The sequence below is a fragment of the Mirounga leonina genome, unplaced genomic scaffold, assembly GCF_011800145.1.
Source record: "Mirounga leonina isolate KUSES-001 unplaced genomic scaffold, KU_Mleo_1.0 Mir_418, whole genome shotgun sequence".
Classification (NCBI taxonomy): Eukaryota; Metazoa; Chordata; class Mammalia; order Carnivora; family Phocidae; genus Mirounga; species Mirounga leonina.
In genome coordinates this window covers 16,646,675-16,662,537 of record NW_023270739.1, presented here as the reverse complement: position 1 = coordinate 16,662,537, position 15,863 = coordinate 16,646,675, and the positions used below count along the sequence as shown (strand labels likewise).

At 36.4% G+C, this 15,863-nt stretch overlaps 1 protein-coding gene across 10 annotated transcripts in view; it reads left to right on the top strand.

Annotated features, from left to right (window-relative positions):
• The window catches only part of MYBPC1 (myosin binding protein C1), an 88,505-nt gene that overhangs the window by 25,584 nt on the left and 47,058 nt on the right, over positions 1-15,863 (top strand). For 6 of the 10 annotated variants that reach the window (XM_034987735.1, XM_034987734.1, XM_034987733.1 and 3 more), the window contains exons 4-10: positions 2,729-2,767; positions 3,276-3,311; positions 4,886-4,996; positions 6,712-6,860; positions 7,197-7,314; positions 8,781-8,832; positions 11,101-11,157. In XM_034987735.1, coding sequence (XP_034843626.1) covers positions 2,729-2,767; positions 3,276-3,311; positions 4,886-4,996; positions 6,712-6,860; positions 7,197-7,314; positions 8,781-8,832; positions 11,101-11,157 — 562 coding nt within the window. The remainder of the gene's footprint in view (positions 1-2,728; positions 2,768-3,275; positions 3,312-4,885; positions 4,997-6,711; positions 6,861-7,196; positions 7,315-8,780; positions 8,833-11,100; positions 11,158-15,863) is intronic. The other 4 variants (XM_034987740.1, XM_034987737.1, XM_034987742.1 and 1 more) reach the window with 1 other exon arrangement.

The following is a 15,863-nucleotide window of genomic DNA, read 5'->3' as shown; positions in this document are numbered from 1 at the left end:
GAAAATATTCTTTGTATGATGCCATGCCTTTCATATATGTGTTGTTGAATTAGGCACAACCCAGAAGAGTTGGATATTTGGTTTCCCTTCTAGCAGTAGAACCTGTTTTCCCACAGTAAATAAGAACAATTAGACCTTTCATTCTCATCCAATTCAACCAAATTCAAGCAGGCAACTTTTCAAGAATTTAAGGTCAGGATCCAACATCTTAACTACATTTCCCAATCTAATGGGACGCCAGGACCAAAGCTACTTTTGAAAGGGAATCAAAAACTTTGCCCCTGGTCAATTATATTTTCTAGCACTTCAGGATATTTGAAAATACACGCACAATGAATCGCCAATTGAGAAGTAATTGCTGTTTGGAAGTAATGTTGGATCATCCAGAGTATCATTTCATGATACCTTGAAGCATTGCCTTAATACGTGGTGCATTAATAGTCTAAAATAATTGGGCATGTCCCTCCAAAAGGTTTTTTTTGTTTGTTTCGAGTTTTTATTTAAATTCTAGTTAGTTAACATATAGGGTAATACTGGTTTGAAGAGTAGGATTTAGTGATTCATCACTTCCATCTAACACCCAGCGCTCATCACAGTAAGTGCTCTCCTTAATGCCCATCACCCATCTAGCCCATCCCCCTGCTCACCTCCCTCCGTCATTTAGTGGACTTCGAAACTACTCACCTATCAAATTTTTGCCTAACAAGTGGATTCTCCTTTCATATTAGTTTTATGAAAGTATGTAAATACTCTTTTTTCAGTCATTTTGCATTCCAAACGATTAACTCAATTCACCATGCGCACTGCACAAAGCAAACAAGCAACCACAAAACCCGCCTAAAATGAAGTGATCATTTGACTCAAAATGGTTCTAGCTTCTACTTTACGTATAATAAAGAAGCTCCTTTTTTGGATTTGCTTGAGGTTTAAAACTTATTTTCAAGAATTTTGACAGGACTTTAAATCAAGATTCTTTACATATTTCAGTAAATAAAAGTCTCTGAATAGGTTAAAAGAATAAAATATTAAACACTGAATTAAATGCATGGCAAATAATACAGAAAAATCTCCAGATATTTTTGGTTATGTAAAATTGTGATTATTTTTTTTTAAACATTTTATTTGTTCATGAGAGATAGACAGAGAGAGGCAGAGGGAGAAGCAGGCCCCCCAAGGAGCAGAGAGCCTGATGCAGGACTAGATCCCAGGACCCTGGGATCATGACCTGAGCCGAAGGCAGATGCTTAACCATCTGAGCCACCCAGGTGCCCCAAATTGTGATTATTTAACAGGGTTCTGGAACAGCTCAGACATACCTATACTTCCCCAAATGCACAGTTTTGTGGAATGTTAGTGGATGTTCCAGGAGAAAAGGATTGAAAAGTGAACGAAGTTTGGGAAAGGCTAACTGCTGGATCATTTTTTGTCTCTACCCCTCAATGTCAGTGCCCATTAGCACAAGGCAGTCTTCGTGATTCCCTTCAGTAAGTGCATACCCATACAATACAGCAAAATACATGCGTTTAATTTTATTTAGTTTAGCATTTTCCAAGCTTCCTTGACCCCAGAGAGTTTCCTTTGAAGAATCCTAAATCCCACAGTGTTCAGTGAATCCCCTCTTAGATTTCAAAGATAATGACATTAAGTTTCTTTACATATTACATTTGTTATTTTGTTAAAAAGTAATAAAACATATTCCTGGGTGGCATTTTTAGAAAAGAAATTTCAGGCTAGTAAATAATCTTTGTAGTAACTATTCTAATAGCTTATATAAAAATGTGCTATTTTACCTCTTGTCGGGAATTTTTTAAAGCACTTTAAAATTAACAGCTGTGTGCATATGTTTTCTGTATCCTATTTTATATAGTCATATAGGTTTGTGCTTTGAAATGCACAACTATTCTAGTATTTTAAGTACAAAGATTAATTTTTATGCTTTGGGAAACGAGGGGCAGAGATTCAGATAACACCAAATGCCTATTTAAGCATCTAAAATTGTAAAGACACTTTGCAATTCAGACATTTTGGAAACAGAATATTCAGTTCCTCTGCACAAAAATACTATAAGGCATATTTTGAATTTTACAAACCGGCATTCATAAAGATTAAAAAAGTATACAGCATTGGCCAACACCAATATAATCATGGGAAAATGCTCTCAAAGTTCCTAAAATAAATATTGGTAAATTTAGCAAGTATGACAAATTTATTTATCTTAGTTAATGTAGTCAATGTTGCTTTTTGTCTCCTAAATATAAAAAGGGGAATTAATCACAAGGTTTTCAGGGGCAGGGGAGAATGAGTTCTCATTCATTTATGTTTTTTTATGTCTATGTCCAAATGACTGTGGTATATGAATTATGTCTGACACTGACTTTAGTTACAAAATAAGAACTTGAAAACACCTCTATTGTTGACTTTGTCAAGGTTTGGTTTTTAGCATTAATTTTTTTCCTAATGTACAGTTACATGAGACATTTGCACAGAGTTTCATTTCTCAGTTTACACTTTCATTGGATTTCTCCATTCTCTCACCCATTTACTTACTTATTTTTCTCTTTGGTCTGAAATACTGAGTTTAATCTTTCAGGTACTGAGTCTTCTAAGGCTTACTTATCAGTTCAAAGTGTTTTGTGTGTTTTCTTCTCTTCTCAGCTTTCTCTTTTTGCAGGCTACTCAGAACAAAGTCCTTTTCTTCTTGACTTTTTATTCCTATTTCTTGTTTCAGATGAAGAGGAAGCCTCCCCGCCTAGCGCCCTGCCTCCAGGTTAGGATGATTCCAACCACTTACCCCAAATTTAATTATTGTTAACTGACAGTAAAGAAAAAGAAAAGACAGAGAAACTTGATAAGACAGTGTGCAGAACAGGGGCACCAGGTTCTGCCCCTGCCAGGAGGGAAAACCTTGGCTTTAATGGTGATTTTTTTTTTTTAACAAAAGGAGAATTTCTTTGTGAAATAAATAAGATTAGTAAATCTTGGATATAAATTTTAGGGGCAAAAATGTTTGTCTCCTATTTCTAGCTATATGCCATTATCCCCTGTTCTTTAGACATTTGAATTCTTTTACTTTATTCTTGTTTCTTAAATAAGACACATACTTTTTATAGATGCTTTCATAGTTGAAGCTCCACTGATTTTCCACCCAAGCTGACTCTAGTTCTTTCTCCCCATCATGAGGGGAGACGGGGTTTGGGGGAATCCAGGAAGGTTGAAGTCAGCTCTCCATTTTCACTCCTTGCCCTTGTATCATCCAAATCACGCTTTCCTTTCAGGTATGGGTAGTCGGGCCCTCGAAAGAAAAGATTCAGGTGAGCACTCGCCTGGAGTAAGGCGCCCGACCCCATCCTAATATAGTCACCTCATTTCTTGAAGCTGTTTTGATACTAATCTTTGTTTTATTCGGTTTGTACCTTTTTTTTTTTTTAGCACTCTCTCATTATGTATCCTCTTACAAGAAAACTAATGTATTGAGAAATAATTAATTTTGCATGACACACACAAATACAGGAACTTAACCACATATACCACACATTTGTGGTTATTATAACTATCTTTTTTAACATGAGCAAGTACGCGGAGATTAAGAAACTGAAAATCTCCACTTTGGGGATGTGCTAAAGTTAGAGAATAATTCACATTTCCATAGAACTTTATTAGATTTTCTAAAAGCCTCCAAATGCATCTTGTCAGCAATCACTACAATTCATTCAACAAATTTGTGTTTAGGGCCTACTACAATCCTACTGCAGGCCTTATGGGCCAGGCACTTTTGCAGGTACTTGTAGGTATAAAAAGGAAAAACAATACACGCTCCTGTCTTCGTGTTACAAATTCATTATTACTATGAATTTCACATACACATACCCCAGCCCCTCCCCCGCTCACACATAATCATGTGACTACATTGTATAACTTCATTGTGAAAATGATGATCTCCATGGACAGCATGATTGATACATAAACTAAAATAACTAAATGGATTTTCCTTCTTTTCAAGAAACATTAACAGAGAGCTGGCACCCATGCATTTTTTTCCCAGTTACTAAGTGGCTGAAACTGAACTTCTCTACGTTTAGCTCTTGGAGACAGAGGGAATGTCTACAGTTCTCTCTCCTGCCCTCCTCACTGAAGTTGACTGCTGATTAATACCAACTAAGCACCTGGAGTGCAACCTAGACAATGAAAATAAACTTCACTTTCAGCTTCTCTCTCTTCACAGAAAACCTCAAAGGGTCGATTTTTCTTTTTCTGTTTCTCCCCTCTTGCAGGATGCACCTAGTGTCCTTGAAATTTGTGCCTGCAGGTCATGATCCATTACTTAATTGTCGAACTATGGCCTTATTTATACAACCTTAATGGAATCATCCAATCATATAACAGCAAGGAATCTAGAAATACCAGGCCAGGTTTGGCTGTCTGACCCTTCCCAGTTGATCAGCAAACTGACTTATTCCTTTAGTCTTTTCCAGTTCTGTTGTTGTATAGATGTGGCACGCTATAGTCATTTACCTAATATGACATTGTACTGCCTTAATATACTTCCCACTTTGTTTATCTGTTAGGGGACAGACAGAATGGGAGAACAAAGAAACCATGGCTGGCAACAAACTCAGAGTAACAATCTACCTGGACAGTTCTACTATTTCTAGGAATAGAAAATGTTCTTTATCCCATCATGAAAGAGGCATCCCTGTAAGAATGGGAATCTGTCACTCTCTACTGATGGCTGCAGGGGAGATGGATGGAGAGAATGATGTTATATTTATCCAGGTTTATTAGACAAAGGAAAGCTTCAGCGTTGACGAGAACAACAAACCCAGGTAAGTCTGCCTAAGAAGAACTTGGTCCTGAAATCATCCTTTTCCTCCTTTCTGCTCATTAGAATGGTCTCTTGGTGAATCACCTGCTGCGGAGGAACAAGACAAGCAGAATGCCAATTCCCAGCTGTCCACCCTGTTCGTGGAAAAGCCTCAAACGGGATCAGTGAAAGTTGGTGAGCACCAAGCATTAAGTCTTGCTTTTCTTTTTAAATGGAAGTGAAATTCGCATGGCATAAACTTTACCATTTTAAAGTGAACAACCAGTGGTTATTAGTGTTGTGCAACTGCCACCTCTATCTAGTCCCCAAACATTTTCATCACCCCAAACAGAAACCATGTACCCCCGCTACGCCATTACTACCCATCCTCCCCTCCCAACCCTTGACAATCACTAATCTGCTTTGTCTCTATGGATTTCCCTGTTCTGTATATTTGGTATAAATGGAATCACACAATATATGACTTTTGAGTCTGGCTCCTTTCCCTTAGCATAATGTTTTCGAGGTCCCTCCAAGCTGTAGCATGAGTCGGTACCTCATTCCTTTTTATGGCTGAATACTATTCTATTGTATTTACATACTAAATCCTGCTTTTTATAACCTGAAAAGGAGAGTGACAGCTATCACTTCAGGAACCCTTAGCACATAGTAGTTGAGTGCCTGGACCCTGGAGCCAGGTTGAGTTCAAATCAGTTTACTCATCTGTAAAATTGAGATCCTACCTGTGAAGTACTTTGAACAGCACCTGGCATATCTTAAAGCTCTGAAGCAGTGTTTGCTGTCATTATGACATGCTCATTCCATAAGATGATTACAAATCTGTGTACACACTGTATGATAACATGTAGTATCTCAGAGGAAACTAGTGGGGCAGGGGTTCAACTTTGGAGTTATTAATTTAAAAAATATTGATTACACACCCTGTTTTAGGCACTGTGCTGAACACTGAGTATAGCATGTGAGCATTCAGAACTTACAGTCTTAATGGGAGGAACAGACAACAAGAAATTAAACAAACAGATAATCACAAAAGCCAAGTGCCATGAAGGAAATAAACAGGGTGGTAAGTTAGAGAGGACTTGAAGGTCCAGGAATTTTGGCAAATAAATTTTTTTAAAAAGTTTATTTATCTGACACAGAGAGAGCACAAGCAGGGGGAGCAGCAGAAGGAGAGGGAGAGGCAGGCTCCCCGCTGAGCAGGGAGCCTATTGCAGGGGCTTGATCCCAGGACCCTGGGATCATGACCTGAGCCAAAGGCAGATGCTTAACCAACTGAGCCACCCAGGTACCCTGTGAAATAAATTTTTATAAGGAATATATTGTGATCAGAACAAATGAGCACAAAGCTGACTGACTATATTCTAAAATTACTTCTTTCAGGTCTAGAATATAGAAGCACACTGCAGGTAGATGGAAATATTTGCTCCCTTGTGTTTCTGGAAGTCACCAAAGTGGTGCGCTAGAGTTTTGGTGTCCTTAGGGTCCAGTCAGTCAATACAAACCGATAGGCAGGTTGATTTAAAAAAGATTAGTTTTGTTTAGTCACAGTTAGTCATTAAGTCTAGACTTCCCATCATCCTACCTAATAAGGATAGAAAAAAAATCCATACATTTGTGAGGCTTTCTATTTTTATTTCATGTATATATGACAAAGTCAAACAGAAACTATTTCCACTGAGTAACCCATTTCTCCTTTTCTGCCTCATAAACTTCAAAAGCAGAACAAGCTGGAGTATCCCAAGGACTCCTAGGGCATGCAGAAAAAATTCAGGGCACAACTCCAGGGGCACTAGGCACATCATAGTCTATACAGTGCAATCCTCTGTAACTCCTTTCAAAACAAATAGCAATTTTTAAGCCACAGTCTGTATCACTTGTGTTTTTTCTAGGTGAAAATATCACCTTTATAGCCAAAGTCAAGGCTGAAGATCTTCTTAGAAAACCCACCATCAAATGGTTCAAAGGGAAATGGATGGACCTGGCCAGCAAAGCTGGGAAGCACCTCCAGCTGAAGGAAACCTTTGAAAGGCAAACTCGGGTATGGCCCTTAACTCCTGGCACAGGGGCTTGGCTAGGTCGTTTCTTCTGTGTGGAGAAAAGGTCATTTTCAGGTTCAGCTTTGAGCGATTTCAGTTCCAGAAAACTCTCTAGAATTACCATTCCTGGTGTCTACACTCAAGCATGGTTGCCCTGCTGTACTCAGGAACTGGGAAGCACATTGACCCCTCCTATGCTGAGAATGCTGGGCTGGAATGCCCAGATGTAGACACAAATTTAAGCCAATGCTGAGGAATTTTGAAAATCATCAAAATGTGATAGCTTCTTTCTGTCGGCAAGGTGGGGCTGAAATGTGCCTGATGCATTTTCATTGCAGATGTACACATTCGAGATGCAGATCATCAAGGCCAAAGAGAACTATGCAGGAAACTACAGGTGTGAGGTCACCTATAAGGATAAGTTTGACAGCTGCACATTCGATCTTGAAGTACACGGTAAGAGAGTCTTCTTGTCTGGATAGATGTGACTTTTTTTCATGGTGTGTGAGGGGATAGAGGAGAAGAAGGTCATTTAATACTATGAGATTTTGAAAATAAAGTTTTCTTTCAAACTGGGTGTTTCTGATTGTGGTAGCCTCAGGAAGCCTGCTGAGTTAAATTGTTATGAAGTGATTTTAAAGTGGAATTTCAGGGATTTTACTGCTAAGTATCTCTTCTCCATGCTACCTATATTCCTTCAATTTCCGAAATAAGGGCTGGTGCCATTTTTTCTTCTACTGAACATGCCTGTTTCATTGGGTCCACTTATTTCTACCCCAGTTTGGGAATAATTTCATATGGGACAAGGATGTCAGGATATCCAGGTGGAAGGGAGGATTTCTCTTATAAGGACTAATGTCAGATGGGGAAGTTCTCCATCCATACGTGCTGTGTACTGTCCAGAGTGAATTTAATAGAAGTAAATGTAAAGGTGTACATGTAGACTGGGGAGGGGGAGAAACACTTCTATAAGTATACAAAGAGAAAGTTGACTTGGCAGCAAAGATCATAAACTTAAGGTGAATCTGATAAACGTACAAGAAACAAAGCTGATATAATTTAATCCTGGGCTATTACAAGTGGTTTGTATAGGACCTAGGTTTAGGAAATAACACTACTCTCTGCAACATGCTCCTTGTTCCACATTTGGAGTAATGTCTTTGGCCATGGTCACCACACATCAACCTGGATCTCTTCTGGAGTACCGTACCCAGGAGGATGAAGAACGCAGAAACCACACCCTAGTCAGCTGAATGTGAAGCAGGCGAGACATACACAACTCATAAATATGGGAAGTGCTGTCACACAAAAGTGTTTCAGACAAATTAGAATCTAAAGGTAGGGATTATAAGGAGGTGATTTTTTGGTCTTAACTTTAGTATGAGCGCTCTTTCATTAAGGCTCTGTAAACAGCCTGGGAAAGGTGTGAGTGAGAGCCCCATCTCAAGAGATGTCAAATAAAGGCTAGGTGATCATGGAGGTACTGTAGAGATTTCTGAATTGAGTGGGAATATGGTGCTGAGCAGTGCCTCTTCAACCTGACCAGGCATCTCTGAGAATCACCTGAAGGGCTTTTGAAGAATATTGATTTCTTGGTGCCTGTCGCTGATCTGGTGAATCAAAATCTCCAACAAGGAGATCAAGAAGCTGATTTTTTTTAAGTTCTTCAGATGATTCTAGTGGGAAGGCAGGTGGAGTGACAACTGGAAATGGTAACTCCTGCAGTCCCCACATTGATTCTGTGTAAGGGAGGATGAGGTATGAGACCTCAGCGGCTCAGCCATCCAAGAGGAGAGCCATCCCCTCGCTCCCTTCACCCGGCGTTCTTTCCATCCAAAGAATCCCCACAGCCTGGAAAGGAACTGAGCACAAAATTGCCTACTTAATGGGTATTTATTTTGTTGTTTTCTTTCCTTTCAAAGAATCTACCGGGACTACTCCAAACATTGACATCAGATCTGCTTTCAAGAGAAGGTAACTTCAAAAGGGGAATCTAGGTAGCTTTTGTATAATGTGCAAGTGGAGAGTTTTCAAAGCACACATTCCCTTCCCCCACACTGTATATTCCAGAGAGAGCACCTCTTCACTATAGTCAAACATTCTCTGTACACAAAAGTTAGTGTTCTAGAAAAGCCATAAGTTTAATGTCAAATCAAGCATATACTGATCATTTTTTAGAATATTCTTGTCATAGTGAAGCTCCCATTTTTCTCAGGTTTCACAGTTGCCTTATAAAAACATACTCTTAATGTCTTCATATGTGGCTTCTTCCTTAATTGCATTATTTTTTACCGTCTGGCCAAGAAAGATATATAATAATATAGCATCAGTTAAGTAATGTCAGAAAACTTTTATTTATATTGCTTTTCATCTAGAAATTATTTATAGAGTTATTTAACCATGTGTCCAGAAAACCACAATTAAGTAGCTATTTACTGAAGTTAGCGCTATTTAAATATTGGATTACTAAATGAAAGACCACTGAGTCTGCCAGAATAAAGAACACTATAGAAAGACAAAATATAGATACCTATTTGATTTATTTTGCAATTGCCTAAGTTGAAAAAAAAAGGGGTAGGGGAACAAGGAAGAAAAATGAAAAAAATTTTCTAGACTATGAGAAATGTAACTAGCCCCTTCCTGACATTATTTTACTCTCTGCACTTAATTTTTCCATAATATAAGTTCATTAATGAGAACAGATATTTTGTTCTTCTTAAGACTGAATCTACTTAGTTTTGTTGAATAAGGAAAGTCATCCCAAACTATTATAAAGCAATGATTTAGTCTGTTAATAAAAGGCATATTTCTCTCCTAAATTATGAATAAATGAAAAGTTTAATTGCTTAAAAATATATGTAATATTACCTGATCAATCAGTTGATTTTTGTAAGTCATAACCTTAATTCCTATAACTTTCCTTCCACCTTCCCTTCACCCCATGTTCAGCAAATACAAAGGGTCCAAAAGTATGCTCATCCAATGTACAAGCATATTCTAAGAGAGGGAGATGTAATCTACTAAGTTTTGTGCTTTAAAAGAATAGAAATGGGTTTACTTCAAAAGGTCTTCTCTAAATACCTGCTATTAAAGAAATTTTGAAAACACATTATTTGAGTTTAATTCTTTTTTTTTTTTTTAGATCTTATTTATTTATTTGAGACAGAGAGAATGAGAGCGAGAGAGCACATGAGGGGGGGAGGGTCAGAGGCAGAAGCAGGCTCCCTGCCGAGCAGGGAACCCGATGCAGGACTCAATCCAGGGACTCCAGGATCATGACCTGAGCCGAAGGCAGTCGCTTAACCAACTGAGCCACCCAGGCGCCCGAGTTTAATTCTTATAACTTACGTGTTATACACACTGTTTTTAAACCCGCAGACTCTTTTCTTAGAAACCATAACTAACATTTGTAAAGAGCAGGAAACAAAATTAAACATGTAAGTAAACATGTAGTGCCATTGAAATGTCAGCTCCATAGCTTCTATTTAGAGTTTATATGAAATCATGAAGGTGGCTGCATGCCTAATTTAAGATGCATTTCTCAATAGGAAAGTACTCCCAGTAAAGGGCTCATCAATAATTCAAAGACAAATTTTTGAAAAATACATTTTAAAAGGTATAAATATTAACACGAGAATGAAAAGCTTATAATGAAATCCCTTCAAAACAGGCAGGAATGCATCTTTTAAAAAGCTCTGCACTAGCTCCATTTTTATGTTATGTTGGTATCACATTATCTGATTCAACTACTGATGGACACAAAGAAGTTACCTTTGAATATAAGCTTTGTACTTATATATTTGACACTGGTATACTTCGTCCTCCAAGCCAATCTCTGACCTGAATAACAGAGATCAGCAAAAGTCCTTTGCTTTTTACATAGGTAGGTTTCTAGAGCCCCCAACTTGGAAAAACAAAGTACTTTGTGTTGCTTGGCTTAAGTGCATTTGTGTTACTCTGTTTTAACACAAATCCAAGCAGTTTTATATATGCAATCTACAAAAATGTGTCTTCTGAAATCATAGAGTAACACAAGCTCCTCACATTTACTTTTCCACAAGTACATACTCCAAAACTTAAAATGTCACTTGTGTGAAAAGAAATAGTTTGTGTTGATTTAGTCCCATGACTTGCGTGCCAGTACAAAATTGCATATACATTATATGTAGAGTGTGTGTGGGAAACTCTTGTGTATATGTCTCAGCATTAAACCCAGATTTGCTTTTCTTTTGTTAATGACAGTGGCGATGGTCAAGACGATGCAGGGGAACTTGACTTTAGTGGTCTCCTGAAACGTAGGTGAGAACCGAGCAATGGAGTGAGGCTCTGTGGCCTGGAAATCTTTTAGACACCCACTCAGAGAAGTCAAGTTTAAATGGATGTTTTTGGAAGAATTCCTCCTTTCTTAAAATGTGTTTCGCTTATAGAATATAACACAGAGTCAACTAAGAAAGAGACCGAGAAATCACTACATACTAATCTGCTAAAGATTTTAGCTGATGCTTTTTAACCTTCTTTTTAAAATTTTTCATGAGTCTTCATATATTTTCTTAGTTGGGGATGAGGAGATCTGAAAACTGAAGCAGAAGACCTAAATATCTAGGAGTCTCTGATTTCTCCATGATTTCTATCATTTCAATCGTGATTCCTTGTCATGATCAAATAAATAAAGCCTCTATTGTCCTGCCTTGATATTTTACCAAAAAATCAATTTCACAATTTTGGTAAAAGTCTCTGCAGGCGTATATGTGTTTGTGTGTGTGTGTGTGTATGGCAGATCAACTTTAAAATAGTATGTATGATTAACTGTATTACATCAAATCTAAGACACAATTCATTTGAATATATATCTGTATTTCATAAATCACTAAGCAATGAAAAAAATTGCTCCAGAGAGCTTATTATGACACACTATTCATTATAAGATACATCCTTATTTAAGATGTTTAAAATGTCAAAAAATATGCATTTTAGAAGAGATAAAATATAGTAGTAAAATGGAAATAAATATTTAGTATTATCACTCACACTCCCTTAACATTGTTCTCTTACAATAAAATTTATAGATTTCATTATGGATATTCAGTACATAACCATCTTATAGGCTTTCTGCCCGTATATGCATATATATAATCATATAATATATATATGTGTTATATATAAAGCTATACATATCCAGATATTTACTATAGTGCAACAAAAAGAACTTGATTTTTGCTGGGATTTTATTTAAATACCAAATTTGTGAATAAATAATAAAACTATGATTCTAAAATAATAATATATAATATTGATATTAGTTTTCATTTAGCTTTTCAGGTTTACTTTTTATTACTTTTAGTGCTTTCCATGGTTACAAAAGAAACATTAAGTATAAATATGCTTCACAACAAATTACAAGTAGTAATAAACTGGACTTGTGTTCATTCTCGGTTTAGTTGGATGGCTTTATCCAAGTCCCTACGAATAAAAAATTCCCCCAGCTCTAAATATTTAGGTTGAGAACAGAAATATTAACAGGTGCAGTTTATTAATTATCAATGCCTATTAGCCAATCAAGAGAACTTAGCAGTATCAAACACATCTTTCACTCTTTGGATACTTCAAATAATCATTAGTCTCAATAATATTTATTAAGTTCCCAAATTTATTTAAAGCAATAGTATATGAAGTGACCCTCAGTGAGAACATTCTACAGATGAGAAACCAAAGACCAGAGAAGTCAGGTGACTTACCCCGAGTCACACTCACACGAATTAGAGACAGGGCAGGGACCTAAATCCAAGTTTCTCTCTGAGTCAGCTCATTTCCTGTGACTCCACATAAGAAATACCACTCTGAATCTGCCTTGGAAGTTGGTGATTCGGTTTATAACACAACTGACACTTTGAGAAGAGAACATTTTTTTCCTCCTGCAATCATTTACTCAACCAGGAAAACACTAAATGCTTTCTTTGTGCCTGGATACACATTTGTGGGATGAAAAAGGTAGTGGTAAAAACATGGATGTAGGTCTCAACTCTCATAGTTACTAACCAGATAACTTTGGTCAAATTACATGTCCTCTCTGAGATTGTTTTCCACATCTATAAATGTGGAGAACAAAAACTAGTTAAATCAGTTATGTAAGAGGCTGGCTCATAGCAGGTGTCAAATATTCACTCCCACCAAAAATGTGACACTTCCCTTGAAGAGCCTATATTCATAAAAAGACATAATAATACACACGCACGCACACACACGAATCAATCAAGATGTGACACAATCAATTATTAAACCCCATGCTTTGATTAAGAAGGAAAAAAGAAAGAAAAAAGAACAGATTACCAGTAGTTTGCTGAGTAAAAGAAATCTAATGAATGATCAAAATGAATAAAGAAAAAATTATTAGAAAAAAAATGGGCAGCCAACAGGTCTCCAGTTCTCATTTTCTTTACATCCCTTAATTATGATTTTGACTCATAATTAAATCATTGTTAGCAAAAGACTATATTCATTTAATATACTATACTAATCTACCAGTATAACTTTAGCAATCATTGTGTTTCCCTACTAATTTGTGAATTGCATGTGTTTTCATTGTGGTAATGACACCATTTCTACTCCTCCAAGAGTGTGTGGCAAAATCCCTACAACCAAAATCTTTACAACCAACATTTCTCTACAACAAAAGATCTCCCTGACCTGAACAAAGCCAGAGTATTTCAAATAGACATTAACTAAATCAGATTAAATCTATTAGGCAGTATCTTGTTATGGGATTTGACATATGTATATATACTTGGAAGTTTTATTCTATGTAAAATTTCTATAATTGCTTTGTACTTTACTAGGACCATCAAGTTATAGAAATTTTGATGTAGATGAAAGTACTGTGAATGTTATATAGGTCTATCCCAATGCTTGAAAAGGCATCAGTGGTGCCTACAGAATTTGAATTTTTTCCCTACTGTAATTTAACATAACCATGCAGATAGGGCCATGTGCAGCCACCATGGTAAGTAAAGATATGTTCTGGATGAGTTAAGGTAATGCTACAGGTGGGAGCCTTGACCGCACATTCTAGTAAAAAATAATGAATACTTCTTGCAATTTGGAATTGAATTAAGTAATGGAGAGAAAAAGAAGGAATAAGCAAGCAGTCACTGGTATGTATATTCGAAGTTTGATAAGATTAAGAACATGGTAGAGTGAAGTGTATTTTGGTGTTTTAATGAAAAAAAAATGGTGAGGATGATCAGTTTTATGAATCTGCCAATAAAACTGACTTAAGAAATCACACTGAAAATGATGATCTTTATATTGGCTTCCCTTTATAAATATTCACCTCATGGATCCAGGTATGTCTCAGTGTTTGACTTGTGCTTCTTGCTATCTATTTTAATCTAGTTTGGTATCTTTGAATCCTTTTACCAGTGTCAGGAGGATGGTTGAAATGTGTACATAATTCTTCTTGGTTAAAATACAAATTTAACACAAGGTAATATGGCATATTTTTACAGTTTGGGAACTATATTTAGATTGGAATATGACAAAAATAGAGCATTGATAAAGTGGTTGAAGAAACATCTACAGAGACTATATATAGGTACACACAGACACATTTTAATTGCAATTCTCCAAAACTTCCTACAAAATATTTAAAGGATGTATTTGAAATTTAGACTGCTTTCAGGCAGTAGACCTATTAGATCTGGCAAGTTATTACCAATATGCCAAATTCAGGACAATTTTCTTAAACTTCTCAATTTACCTGTGTTAATAGAGGGTGTAGTTATTATTTCAGTGACATATGAAGATAATGCATGTTTCTCGAGTTTTAAAAAATTAATTAATTATTTATTTTTAAGTGGGCTCCACACTGAACGTGGGGCTCAAACTCATGACACTGAGATTAATGGCCCTATGCTCTACTGAGACATCCAGGTGCCCTGTGTCTTGAGTTTTAAGAGTTACATTTCTCTAATGGTGAGAGTATGGTATGGATTTCTCGGTTCAGTGTTAAAAGCCCTGTTTTTAAAGCCTGAGTACTTAAAAGCCCACAGTCTCAAGGAAACTTCCAGGCAATTAAAGATCAGATGTAGGCACTTATATTAGCACTCTCGTTTTCCTGGTTAAAAATAGAATATTAGGAAGAGAGAAAGAGGGTGTAGTTATTATTTCAGTGACATATGAAGATAATGCATGTTTCTCAAGTTTGATAAGATTAAGAAACCCAGTCCTTCCCATAAAGGTTACTAGTGGACCAGTGACCTCTCACTTCCTTCCATTTTTCCAGGAGATTTGCCTCAGCATCCTCCTCCACTGGGCAAAAAGACTTACATGACAGTGTAAATTAGATATTCAGAAGTCATCCTTGCCTAACTCCACCCTAAATTCTATGTTAGTATTTATATTTTCCTCCCCTTCCCTATGATTACAATCTGGTATTTCCATAAAGAAATGTAGAAACAGGTGTAATTTTGCTAACATGATAGCATGAATCTGTTTTCACACTGGTGTTTAAGATGTGTTGACCAGTTTTCCTGGAAAATCATATCCAAACCAGCATTATTCACAATAAGTAGTCACTATAACATTTCCAAATTAACATGATAAAAACAGTCAACTAAATCTTAGAAAAAAAAAATCAGGACTATTTAGCCAACAAAGGAAATCAATTTAAATTACATTTTGCATTTACAGTAGGGCTCTTTCCCTAAAGAGTGTTTATTCTTGAGTTTTTCTTTCATTTATTAGTTTTAAAATAAGGATAGACAAGTGTATTTTAAATCTTATATTTTCCTATTCCTATATGTTCTTTATATTTTCTGTATGTTCTTTAGTCAGTGATCAAAATTTGGGGTCATAATTTTGATAATTACACTAAGAAGTTACTTTTCCCTTGTTCATTGGAACTTAGCCATTTGCTTTACAGTTTAACATTTATATTTTTATAATTCATACCCAACCTGCTTTCAAAAAAGTTCAAGATAGTGCTTTAAGATGAAATATGAACGAATTTT